General features: G+C 40.8%; 1 protein-coding gene across 1 annotated transcript; it reads right to left on the bottom strand.

Annotated features, from left to right (window-relative positions):
• Positions 1-4,162: 4,162 nt before the first annotated feature.
• On the bottom strand, positions 4,163-13,113 carry wbp2 (WW domain binding protein 2). The gene is made up of 8 exons (XM_088324093.1): positions 12,893-13,113; positions 11,191-11,299; positions 10,353-10,488; positions 7,988-8,080; positions 7,775-7,921; positions 5,907-6,029; positions 4,649-4,728; positions 4,163-4,524 (listed from the first exon to the last, which is right to left on the bottom strand). The coding sequence occupies exons 1-8, from the start codon at positions 12,949-12,951 to the stop codon at positions 4,477-4,479; spliced, it is 795 nt and encodes a 264-aa protein (XP_088180219.1). The 5' UTR covers positions 12,952-13,113; the 3' UTR covers positions 4,163-4,476.
• Positions 13,114-13,881: the final 768 nt, after the last annotated feature.

The following is a 13,881-nucleotide window of genomic DNA, read 5'->3' on the forward strand; positions in this document are numbered from 1 at the left end:
AGCTGTTATTGTAGCGCATAGTCCCCCACCTCTGTTTTTACCGGAGTCTCTGTGTCGTTCGTGCCGGTGAAGCGTGCGTCCTGCTCGTTGGACTGCGGCGTCGGGGAAGCCAAAACTCCATGATGACAAAAATACTCCAATTTCGGACAATGCTGTTGGTGGCGATCCGCAGCTCAAATTCACTCATTTTTTGGACGATGGATCTGGCGTGTTATGCCGAATATTGAGATTTGTGAAGAGAAAGATATGAAAGAGAAAGCCGGTTGAGTGGTTAGCGCGTCTGCGGCACAGTTTTGAGGTCATGGGTTCAAATCCGGCTACCAACCTGTGCGGAGTTTGCATGTTCTCCCTGTGCTTGCGCGGGTTTCCTCCAATTTCCTCCCGCATTCCAAAAACAAGCATGTCAGGTTAATTGGCTGAATCCAAATTGTCCCTAGGTGTGACTGAGCGACTAAGTTGTCTCTGTGTGCCCTGCGACCAGTTCAGGGTGTCCCCTGCCCACTGCCCGAAGATAGCAGGGATTGGCTCCAGCCCCCCCGGGACCCTACTGAGGATAAGCGGTGCAGATAATTGATCGATGGATGATAGAGAAGAAGTAATAGAAAGCGTGCTATTTGGAAGCAAGCATCAAAATTAAAGGGTGAAAAAGTGTATATCAACGGCAGTCTCACCAAAATGAACGCTAAAATGTCAAATGAGAAAAAAACGGACGGCAAATCGTAAAGTTTTGGAGGATTCTACCAGTCTCTGAGACCAGTGAAGACATTCCATTGTTTTCCAGTGAAAACAACTGCTAAAGAGTAGGAAGAAGGATGGGATAGGGTTTGTTCACTTTTAATTGCAACATGAGTGAAAAGAAAAAATAAACCAGAAATACTAATGGGGTTTTTCTTCCAGGGCGCATTATTTTAAAACCTACCGTATTTTCCGCACTATAAGGCGCACCGTGTTATAGGGCGCACCCCCAAAAAATAGTCTTTTGTCCAATATTTGACATACATAAGGCGCACCGCATTATAAGGCGCTACAATGAGAACGTCGACAAAACAGTCAGATAGTTCAGTCCAACTTATTACCCCCTTAACATTCCCAAAGCTTGCAAAGAAGCAAATACGTGTCTCAGACATGTACGAAAATATTTATAAATACAGACTAGTAAAAAATGTTTTCTCTATGCCGTAGTGCAACCCAACGTGTGATTCACATTCATCTTTTTCGGCCAATTGCAGGCTTTGTTTCGCCCCTTTAGCCTATGCGAGCCTGTAAATGATAAAAAGGATCCGCCCCCTTTACCTCCGAATAACTTTAGCCAATAGTGACTGATTCAAATGATGATTGACACATTGGTTAGGAAATGAAACGCCAGTATATAAATCCCAGCATACACCGCGGACTACTTCGCCTTCGGGGGAAAATCTAGTCGGCGGCTGCAAGTTAGTTGCAAGACTTTGCGACTTAATATTGATCCATATATAAGGCGCACTGTATTATAAGGCGCATGGTCAGCTTTTGAAAAAAATAAAGGCTTTTAGGTGCGCCTTATAGTGCGGAAAATACGGTAATTGAAATATAGACACAAAAATATACGAAATGCAAAGTTATTTATCAGACAAAGAACCTTCAAGATATCCCAAAAGCCAAGGAAGTAACGTCAACGCCGCAAAGTTCGTTTTTTGCCCTCAAACATAAAAGACACGAGTAAGATTCCAAATTTTGGAACAAAACGGTTTTCCCCCCAGTGATTTAGGATCCGTTATTGTAACGCGGCTGCCCGTCAGTGCTGAGGTGCGGTCGTATCCGAGGAGCGGGATGACGTTTTACAGTGGAAAACAACGGCGACCGTATGATGAAGGTGCTGTATCTGAAACAGATCAGGAGGCTCCTGCAACTGGTAAGTATGAAAATCAGTACTATTTGTCTACTAAAAATTTTGGCCCAATCTTTGCCCGTTTAAGGTCACACCACAGCATCTTAATTGAAATCAAATCCGAACATTGAATTGGCCTCTCTAGAACCTTCATTTAGTTTAGTTTTTTTGAGCCATTCAAGTCATGTTTATTTGTGACGCCCTTAATCACAGGGAGTCTCATAGAGCTGCAAAGACCACAGACTATTATGACACCGTCCCCTGATCTAAAACCTACATGAGGGTAAGGAAAAACTCAAGAACCTCAGGATGAGTCAAGTCATGTATATTTGTGATGCCCTTAATCACAGTTTCAAAGGATTGCACAGACCACAGATTATTGCAAACTTGCAAACTACTTTTTCTCCTTCTTTCTCTTTTCCCCTCCTTTTTTCTAGTCTCTTTTCTCAATTTCTTTGCCTCTTTTTGTCCCTTTTCCATTCCCTGTCTCCTATTCTCCATTTTTCTCTATATGCCTCCTTTTCTTGTCTTCTCACATTTTTTTCCCTCTTTTCTCTTTCCTACTCTTTATCAATTGCTGTCTCTCTCCCTTTTCCTCTTTCTTGTTTTTTTCTTCTCTTTCTCATCTTTCCTTTCTTTCTCATTTTCTCTCTTTCACGGTTTACTCTTTTTCTTCCCACTTCCTTTATCTGTCACCAAAGAGTTCTTTTGTACCATGTGGGCCCCGAGCTCAAATGAGTTTGTCGCCCCTGCAATAATGAATCACGATCATCTCAGTGGCCATGGAAAGCGTTCTCACAACCAGGTCTCAGGCCACGATGAGTCGTGCACCATAAAAGGAACATTTGTCCAATCTTACTCTCAACGAATGTACTCTTGATTCAGAAGTGGACTTCTCGTTGTGTCAGATCATCGTGCATGATCCAAGAGCGCTTAAGTTTGAGGGCACAAACTCATTATCAGATGTTCTCTATCAGGGTCTTCTGGGAAACACAATTCATTATTCTGTCAACCACAGCCAATTGTCCTGGACCTGAGGCAGTAAAGCAGCCTCAGACTATCATACTGCCACCACCATGCTTTACAGCTGGCATCATGTTCTGCTTGTGAAAGTGAAAAAAAAACCCAAAACTGCTGTCACAAAAACACAGAGTTGTCTCACATTTGCCAAAAAGCATCTTGATTATCCTCAAGACTTTGGGCAAACATTTTGTGGACTGATGAGTTGAAAATAGACATTTTTGGAAGGTGTGCAACCCGTTACACCTGGCGTGAAAATGAGAGAGCATCAATTGGCGAAAACTGCAGGCTTATGAGTGTATATGTAGTACTTGAAGTAATTTTGGTTTTGATAATCTTTTTATTAGATATGTTAGGAATTAAATATTAAAATGTATCTTTTACCAAATTGTTCAAATTAGTTATCTGACTCCATTAACCAAACACAGCCTACGTTTGCCTAACAATTTAAGCGCTCGTTTCTTGATGGAAAAGATGAACAGGAGAAAGCTGGCATTTTCACACGGGGGCAGATTTAATTTCATTAACAATTTAACTAAGTGAACTCCATCGAATACGGCCGAATTAGTTGAATTTGTGTCGTTGGAGTCTCCGGGAAACCCTCTCTTCAAGTTTTCTAGCTTTTCATCTCGGCCCACGTCTTTCCGCAAGATGGTGTGCCGGCTCCCCCCATGGGCGTGCCAAAAAAGCCCAACGTGAGCACCACCTCGCCGCGATGTCTGTAAAACTCAAAACAGCGGAGAGCGTTTCTCAAACAATGCCTGCCGTCCTCCGTCGTCAGGGCCTTTCTGCGTCGTCGGATGTGCTGACTAACTTATCAGCCTCACGTCCCGTTCCCGCCATTCCTGTAAACAATATTTTCTACCAGGGTGCCCTGAACTTTCACTGCTCATTGAACTTAAGCCTACTCAATGAAAATCTTCATTGCACTCAATAAATGAAACTTGTATTCAATCGCATGAAATCCTTTATAGTCAAATGTATAATATCCTTCAAATACAACCGAGAAGTGTTTCTTTTTCTGGATTTGAGTCGCAGCTTATCATTGAGGTGGACTGGTGGGTTCCCCAGTCAGACCAGTTGAGAACCAGTGATCTAAAGAAATAAAGTACAGCAAGTGTTTCTTACATGAGGCTTCGGAATTTCAAGTGTAAGGCCCAAAATAAAGCACAACCATCCACAGAGGTCCTAACGCATGCTATTATCTCCTCTCGTTTGGATTATCGTAATTCCCAGCTCTCCGGATTCCCCCGAAAGAATCTCTCGAGCCTAAAATGGAGCGTATTAGTTTTAATTTTTTCCAGTTTAAGCGTTGACAGCTTTTCGGACAACATAAAACGTAATCCATCCTGGCTGCACGTCTTCTGCTGTCCCAGATTAATCCGGGATCAGGGGCCGACTGTTGCACTCTAATCCACTCGCTCCTCTCGTCCGTCGCCGAGTGTCGAGGCAAGCTATACTTTATCTTCTAAATATTTACACGGCAAGAAAGCGAGCAGTCTGGGTTGCGTTTCGGAAGACGACAAAAAAAATAGGGAAGGGTCCCAAAAAACGGAATGGGTGGTCACTGGGGAGGAAGCCAAGCAGGTCTACTTGTTCTTTTTGTCCCCTGGAGGCGAGTAAGGGGGCGGCTCGTCCTACGCACACAAAAATCAAAGAATAAACTAGACTTGAAACTTTTTTATTTTATACTTTAAAGAAAGAGTTTTACCATATAGTACGCATAAATACGCGGGATGAGAGACGGATTAAGAAACTTACCTCAGGCAGGTAGACACGACTAGGCGGTAGCGGGGAACTGCTAGCAGCGCTAGCAGCGGCTTCGGCTGCTTTAGCCTCGGCTACGAACGGAAACATTTCGTCACGATGATAATAAAAAAATCACTTCTAACCAATGTTCCCTGTAATTTTCCACGGGTCTGAGCGTTCACACAAAGTCGGTGAGCAACGCTTGAAACAAGAGAGAGCAACAGCAATCCCAAATGTGGCAACTAATCCATTATCAAACATGTCCAAAACTTGACATCACGTTACATTTTGCCGAGTTTCCGGCAATGCAAAATTATTTTTACTTTTGAATGAATTGACTCATGTACTATTGCAAAGGTTTTACGGCCTACAAACGTCGTTTGTTCTTGCAATTCTTTCGCAAGATATCCATTTCTTTTTATTTCCTGATATATTTTGTCGCATAATATTACAATTTTTGGGGGATTATTTAGTCGGTTGTAAGATACAGAACTGTATTTAATCACATTTTTAGTGGAAGTACAATGTTGGCAACTAGATTGACTTGATATAATTGGAAATTATTTGAATCTAACACAAACTTTTTCTTCTTTTTTCCGTGTTTTTTTCTACTTTTTAAAAAATTCCTTAAAAAATATCTCATTGTGTTTATTTTTTCCTGTTACTTTTTTCTTGCTTTTTGTTCTCTATTATCCTTTTCCCTTTATTTTCTTCTTTCTTTTCTTCTGGCTTTTTTTCTGAATTTTTCCTGCTCTTGTTTTTTCTTTTTTTCTCTCGTTTTGTTTCATTTTTTTTCTCAGCTTCACTACTTTTGCATTTTGGTATTTTTTTCTTTTTTGTTGTATTTCCCCCCCCTTTAAGTCATTTTGTGCACAATTTTACATAATATTTGGTCGTGTAAGGATTAAATAAGCAAAAACAACCTGAAGAGCCGTTTGGGACCCGAAAGAGCAGGTTCCTTTTAGTGAGCCGAGCCGAAGAAGCAGGTTCTCGAAAAACTCTACTGGCTTTACTCAACTTCGTTCTACTTCGACATTGACTTCAAAATACCGCATTTAGGACACAACGTCAGGGGAACCCTTGTATTTTGACCTTTATGCACTGTAACTTTGACTTAATTCGCTTCTTAATTAGCAATTTGGAGCCCTGATTTTTGTGAGCTGGCTAAATTTTCTTGTGCGCGGAAAAGCTCTGGGTAGTGCGCAATTGCGCACACACGCAACTTAGAGGGAACATTGCTTATGAAAGCCGGATTTTACCAGACCCTTACCAGCAACTGAACCGGGTTCTTGGGGGTCAAATGGGAGCTGCTGCCCCAGGCCAGATGAATAAGGCGGTGGATCCATGTAAGTGGCGTCGCTATCGAAGGCTGGGGGGATTGGGTAAAAACCAACTGTGAAGAAAATAAATGAGTGTATTTTTCAGATTATATGCTGCACCCAAAACCCCAAATTGGCCAGAAATTTGAAGTGCGCCTTATATTCAGGTGCGCCTTGTATACCAAAGAATACAGTGGATCAAATTGATTAAGAGAAAAAAAGATTTACCGTATTTTCCGCACTATAAGGCGCACCGGGTTATAGGGCGCACCCCGAAAAAATAGTTTTTGGTCCTATATTTGACATACATAAGGCGCACCGGATTATAAGGCGCTACAATGGGAACGTCGATAAAACAGTCAGAAAGTTTAGTCAAACTTATTACCCCCTTAACATTTCGAAAGCTTGCAAAGAAGCAAATACGTGTCCGTACGATGTCACCCAAATGCATCGTTCCAAATATCATTCGGAAGGTTAAAGTCTTGGGATTCAAGAAATGCCAACCATTCCTTAGTTTCTATTTTCTTTTTCGCTCGCAACTTTACTGTGCATCTGACAATAAACACTTGGAATTGAGTTTAATTTAAAAATAGACACTCCATTCCATCCATTATCTGCACCGCTTATCACAGAAACATCGAGTTCAGTCTGAAACAAGATACAGGGAAAATATATAGCCGGAGTAGCTCACCGAAGTTGTTGTGTTCAATAATAATGTGCAACCATGGTCCTCTTATATCCGTGAGTGTAGTAAATCCAGGAGAGTAAAATATTTACAAATACAGTACAGAATAGTAAAATACTGTTTTCTCTATGCCGTCAACCCAACGTGCTATTCACATTCATCTTTTTCGGCCAATTGCAGGCTTTGTTTCGCCCCTTTAGCCTATGCCAGCCTGTAAATGATAAAAAGGATCCGCCCCCTTTACCTCCGAAAAACTTTAGCCAATAGTGATCGATTCAACTGATGATTGACACATCTTTTTCGGCCAATTGCAGGCTTTGTTTTGCCCCTTTAGCCTAAGCCAGCCTGTAAATGATAAAAAGGATCCGCCCCCTTTACCTCCGAATAACTTTAGCCAATAGTGATCGATTCAAATGATGATTGACACATTGGTTAGCCAATGAAACGCCGGTAAATAAATCCCAGTACACCGCGGACTACTTGGCGTTCGGGGGAAAATCTAGTCGGCGGCTGCTTGCCTTAGTTGCAAGACTTTGCCACTTAATATTGATCCATATATAAGGCGCACTGTATTATAAGGCGCATGGTCAGCTTTTGAAAAAAATAAAGGCTTTAAGGTGCGCCTTATAGTGCGGAAAATACGGTATTAGATATACCAAAGAGTTGATTAGTTTGATTGTTGATAGTCTAGCACGCCTTAAGAAAAATATATGACAAGAGACTATTTTGGGGGGCCTTGGATACTGTGGACTATAACATATTACTTGATTTTCTAGAAAATGTATTGGTATCTAGGGAACTGCACTCTCGTGGTTTAGGACCTACCTCCGAGACAGGAGGCAATGTGTTAACCACGGCAATCTGACCTCTGAACATTGAGATTCATTGCGATGAAGGGCTATAGATATAAACATGACTTGTCACCTGTGGCGTTCCACAGGGCTCTGTACTTGGACCTCTTCTTTTGAGTATTTATATGTTTCTGCTGGTATTATTAGCTGCTAGTATAATATGAGTTTCCATCGCGGAGCAAATGACACTCAACTGTATGTGCCACTGAAGGAAACCGCTCCGTTAAGTTGGGATTTATATTGCGGAGAATACATCAACATACTTCATAAATAAGATTTTTACCTGATGGTGGCCCGTTGTGGCAGCTGTAGCCCGGCGGTGGTCCAGTAGGATAGACCCCATCAGGAGGAGGAGGCGGGTAACCGTCGCCGCCGTTTGCCAAGAAGGGGCATCTGCCGAATTCCGGCGTGACCGGCTGACCTCTAGAAACTGAAGGTCGTACACAACCTTGAACAAAAGCGTCCTAGGTCCTACTTCTCATTTCCGAGTCCTCACCCTGAGTGGCGACCTGCAGCATGTATTGTCCGAACTCTATGGCGCCACCTGCTGTGAAGACCAGCTTAAAGCTGGTGCTTCCCTCCCAGCCACCTAAAACCAGATATGGTATTTTGTACGGAAATGGACAAAATAGCATTTTGGTTCACGGATACAAGAAAATATGAAATCAAAAAAAGGTTTCCAAATGAAAGATTTTAAGGTGAGGCGAGCCGTGTGTAAATGGTTTTGATCGAGGGCGACTCGGTGCAAAACACAGCTGGTCATTTCAGATTTTGCACACGAATTGGAATGAAATTCAGGACATGATCAAAACAGGAGCTTTGCCAAGTTTTTAACCAACGAGACATTTTTGTTAGCTTCCACATTTTTGTTAGCCGCTAGCCCGACTTTGGGTAATGTTTCCATGCTCACACTTCAAAGCTAAATATCCACAGTTCAGCAGTTTTCATTCATAAACACGTACTTTTGTGCGTGACATTTAAACGATTTGTCCATGAATTTGCTAGGCTAGCGCTAAACCATGTGCGAGGAGAATGCAATTTACTATTATTATTATTTTACTTTGGTAAATATGCTTAGAACGACTTGTTTGCTGCATCCGTTACGCCAACTAACCCACCAGTATCATCACTGTTTCATCCCTACTCCGTTTTTAATGTTCTTATTCACGTTTTTTAGCCGCTAGCCAAATTTTGGCTTATGTTTTCATGCTAACATTATCGAGCTAACTATCTACAGTTCAGCAGTTTCAATTGATAAACATGTACTTTGAGTGCGACATCCAATCCGATTGTATCCGAAGTCTATTAGTTGGCGCTAAGTTATGTGCGAAGGGAGTGTAAATTATTATTATTTAATATTCTAGCGTGACTTCATTGATTCCCTCCTACTCCAGTTTCCTTGTCACCATTCACTCTCCTGTCCAATAAAAGTTAAAATGGCCTTCGGTGTTACAAACTATGCTAGCTACTATTTTTCATTATAAGCAGCCACTTCACTCCAAGTACCACACACTTGTTGCAATTTAGATATCTCAACAGTTTTCAACAGGGTTCCAGCAGTTTAAGTCAAATTAAATTCAAGACTTTTTAAGACTTTTTCTTTTACTTTTTTTAATGCCTTTTGAGATCAAATTTAAGACCAAATTGACAGAAAACAAACATTTGAAAGAAACAAATATTTCTTGCACACGATACATGGTGCCTCGTACACACTTCTCAATAAATGTCCACTTCCCGGGCATGGACCAAAGTCAACGTCTCTGTCCCAGGTTGCTATCATTATTGTGGGTCAACCCAAGACATGCGTCCGACTGAAACCACATCACCGTTTTGATAGTTTCGTTATTGTGGTCACGCCTCACAAAAGAAAATCGGTGAATTATGAAAAAAAGACAACCGATAAATGTTACTAAATAATTTTAGTACAAGAAAATACAAATCTCACTACAGACGCTGTCCTACTTACGAAGAAGGTTCCAGACGATGGTTTGTAAGTTGAGTTTGTCCGTAAGTTGCTTCAGTGCTATATTTTGTATGTTAAAGGTTTGTATGAGTAACCTTTATTGTTTTGTACTAAAAAATAGACATTTCATAAAATAACATGCGCTATAAAGATAAAAGAAGTTGAGTTTAAATTGCTTTTGGGAGATGCGCTTCAAGAGGTCCTCCTACGTGGTAAAAAGTGGCTGAAAAAAGGTGTGGCGACCATTTTCTCAACCCTATCAAGCTTTCTTATTCCACTTTCATTTAAAAAGAAACGACTCACCTCTCCTTTACAGCAACCATATTGAATGGAGACAGTATGGTTACACAAAAACTAGGGAAGAGGAAGCGGATTTCTTCTTTGGGGTGGATATTGGGTGACCTCACAGCGCCACACGCCAGTAGTGGCGGAAAGGAGCACTACAGTACTGTCATGTACTCGGGGGGAAAAAGGTGAACACAGTACAAAATCTAACTTATAGCAATGTCCGGATATTTTTCGACATCCCCCAAAAAATGGTCGTATCTACCGTTTATCGTAAGTCGAATGGTCGTAAGTAGGGGAGGTCTGTAATGTGTACACATTTTTAGGACTTTCCAAAAAAGGATTTAATACATTTTAATGCTAATTCATACCATGTGTTTAGAGTCATGAACTCAATGCCTTTTAAGACTTTTCAAGGACCTGCGAAACCCTAAACCAACCAATATCCCTGTCAGTCTCTTATCATTTTATATCGGGCCTTTTTTTTTTAGCAATTTAATGCAAAATAAGTATCTTCTCGGTGTTTCGTTTTCAGTGAGGGGCCCATATTTAGATTTCGGTGCATCCTTGGTATTTAGATCATTAGAAGTAAAAATGAAAACAAAATATGAACCTCCAGCCTCTGCACCGATGATCCCCTTGATGTAATTTGCTCCCAAAACCGGCTGCTTGATCTCACATCCTTTCATCAGATAAAAAGGAAACATGAAGGACCTGAGACCATCTTGACCTTTGGACACAAAGATCACCTGAAAAAGCAGAAACATGATTTCAACACCCACAAAATGGAAGCTTTTTCGGCCCCTCCTTACAAAATGAACAACAATTTGCTGTGCTCATGTGTATGAATGTGCACGTGACATATCTAATATGCCTCTCGGTCATTATATGAAATGTTGATCCAATAATGTATTGGCTGAACTCCTTCCCACAATTACTTTACTTATCTTTGTTTTGTCCGAATTTCATGAGCTACAGAAATACTTTGCAGATAGGCGATACAATACTGTATTTGTTGTCATTTTTTTATTCACAAGAGTCCCAAAACTATAGGGAGGAGCAAAAACATGATAACCATGGATAGGAAGCTTGTAATTATAAGATCCGAAGAAAGTACACGAATCTTTACCCATGCTTCGCTAACAAATAAACAATCGTGACTTATTTAAAAAAGGAGGCAATTAAAGTAAATAAATGGTTCTAAAGTCAGTTTTAGTTTGAAACAAACCTCTCCTCCCCTCTTTGCATCCACCCGCTACTCCACTTAACCAGCTAAAGTAAAGTAGTACTTATTTGAAAGTTTTATCTGGGGTACTTGGGATTCGGAACACATTAACTAAGCACCACCACATGTTTCTATCCCCCGCCATACAGTTTTTTCACTTTATACTCCCCAGCTCAGAATAGATTAATGCCGTATACTGCGGTCTACTGTATTCGATCTCACTCACCCTGTATGGAGTCAGGTAGACGCTTCCCTTCTTGCTCTTCCTGCAGGTCTCTGGTAAACTGTTAATATCGCCGAAGACCAGTTCCACGTTGTCATGGTTCATCAAAACACTGCCAAGAAAAACATTGTTTCATATTAAAAATACCTGTCAACGTGTCTGTTTTTCCTGTATTTTAAATGTTGTTTTTATCATTTGGTAGCCACCAAATACTAAACACTGTGCCTTTAAGGTTTATTATAAACTAATAAGGGCAATTGCAATCATTAATAAGGAGAGCGAGTGGATGGGATCAAGAGATCGCAGGTTCGATTCCCGGCTCCTCCGTGTTATATGTCGAAGTGTCCTTGGGCAAGACGCTGAATCCCTAATGCCCCCAATAAGCAGGTAGGCGCCTTGCATGGCTGCATGGCCGCTATTGGTGTGTGTGTGAAAGGGTAAGTGTGAAGCACATTGTAAAGTGCTTTGGGAGGTCTTAATTGACTTGAAAAGCGCTATATAAATGCAGACCATTTACCATGAGGATAACAGGTATGAATGTACAATTCTCAGATGACAAAACAACGCAACCTGTTTTGTGTTAAAAGGATACCTAATGATAGATCATTCTCATCTGATTCTAGGTTAGCGTTTGGGCATCTATCCTGGAAGAAACTATGTTGATATCACCCAGAGTGACTCAGTCAAAAATTTAGGTGTCATATTTTACCCCCATCTGTCCCTTCAAACACACGTGAAGAAAATTACTAGAGCCGCTTTCTTCCATCTTCGCAACATTGCTAAAATTCGTCCTATACTGTCTCCGTCGGATGCGGAGATTATAATTCACGCGTTTGTTACTTCCCGTCTCGATGACTGTAATGCACTACTCTCAGGTCTCCCGAAGTCCAAAATCAAGAGCCTTCCGCTGGTACAAAATACTGCAGTGATGCTTTTAACTAAGACAAGAAAGTTTGATCACATTACCTTGATTTTAGCTAACCTGCATTGGCTCCCTGTTAGCCTAAGATTTGATTTTAAGGTTCTGTTGGTATTATACAAAATCATAATTGGACTTGCTCCCTCATTTCTTTTAGATTTAATTTCCCCCTATGTTCCGGTCCGGAGCCTTCGTTTTGAAAACGCTGGTCTACTAGTGATCCAAGAGCCAAGAAGAAATCTGCAGGTTCGAGAGCGTTCTCCATCCGGGCCCCGGTGGTGTGGAATGCTCTTCCCCCTGAGATTCGATCCGTAACCTCAGTGGAAATGTTTAAATCTAAGCTTAAAACACACTTCTATTCTATAGCATATGAAAAACCTATATTTTATATTGATGTGGATTATTTGCCCTCATGTAGGTTTTAGATGAGGGGATGGTGTCATAATAGTCTGTAGTTTGCAATAGTCTTTGATCTGTACAGTCCTTTGAGACTCTTTGTGATTAAGGGCTATACAAATAAACATGACTTGATGTTAATTGAGTTTGGAAGTTGCCATCGTTGCTATGGTGAGCAGTCGATACAAAACGACGTCACATGATTGACAGAACTAGCGATGTGATTGAAAATGGATGCTAGACAATTATTGATTATGTCTTATAATAAAAACGTAGGTGTGTGAAACAGCTCTTATGTCTCGTTGTAGTCGCCAGACATTGTTTTGTTTTTAGCGTGCTAGCTAGCTAGCAAGCTAGTTAGCTACGAGCTCGCCCGTTATTCGACGCTACCTTTCACAGTTGTTGATGATAACTCCGCCGGACTCCGAATGGTTTTGGTTAAGAGTCATGTCCACGGGCCTCCGCACTCCCCGACAGTAAAGCGAGATGTCTGTCACGGTTTAATAGTTTATTATTGGTCCGGTTAGCTTAAAAATGGGGAGTTTTACAAAAGATGTTGACGTTGCGTACTTCGGCGCTGCACCTGCGCGTACCACAGTGGGACGAAACGCCCGTATGTGACGTCACGATGACGTCACACCCCACACGTTTCTTTGTGACACCCTTTATCTCAAAGTGTCTCAAAGGGCTGCACGGATGATTGCAAACTACTGACGATTATTACAAGTCAAGTCATGTTTATTTGTATAGCCCTTGAAAATGCTGGAAAAATATAAAACTTAGAGATGAAATACTTGATTGCTAATGAGATTTTCGAGAAGGTTTGTTCAAACCTCACTTTGTGTTTGCTGTTAAAAACGTAATATTGGAATATAATATTGTGAATGTGCTTAATTGCTGTTGAGATTGTCATGATTGTTTTCTGTTTTTAGTGTCAATAAATTTGTTCAAACCACAGACCAAAGATAATCGACTTTGGCCTGGACGGATCTATTGACACTAACAAAGATGTTATATAATGAAATTGTGAATATGCTTGATTGCTATTAAGATTTTTGAGAAGGGTTGTTCAAACCTCACATTGTGCTTGCTGTTAAAAAAGTCATATTGAAATATAATATTGTGAATGTGCTTAATTGCTGTTGAGATTGTCATGATTGTTTTCTGTTATTAGTGTCAATAAATTTGTTCAAACCAAAAAAAAAAAACATGTCGGGACTACAAAGAAGACTCCAACGCTATTTTACTGACCGATAACGGATAATGGATAATGAATAACGAAGATAGAACAATAACCCTTAAAAATACCTCCCCCCATCTCTCCCAACGCTATTTTACTTTACCTCCAGAAACCTTGTTAGAATAAGACTTTGTCCAAT

This window comes from Urocampus carinirostris, chromosome 19 (assembly GCF_059441175.1).
Source record: "Urocampus carinirostris isolate Australia breed hairy pipefish chromosome 19, RoL_Ucar_1.0, whole genome shotgun sequence".
In the NCBI taxonomy this organism is placed as follows: domain Eukaryota; kingdom Metazoa; phylum Chordata; class Actinopteri; order Syngnathiformes; family Syngnathidae; genus Urocampus; species Urocampus carinirostris.

Excerpts from the sequence above, each read along its gene's own strand:
- wbp2 (XM_088324093.1), bottom strand. The coding sequence starts at position 12,951 with ATGACTCTTAACCAAAACCATTCGGAGTCCGGCGGAGTTATCATCAAC. Across the intron at positions 6,030-7,774 it reads CCACAACGGGCCACCATCAG|TTGGTTTTTACCCAATCCCC; the intron begins GTAAAAATCTTA and ends TTTTCTTCACAG. Across the intron at positions 4,525-4,648 it reads GTCGTGTCTACCTGCCTGAG|GACGAGCCGCCCCCTTACTC; the intron begins GTAAGTTTCTTA and ends TTGTGTGCGTAG.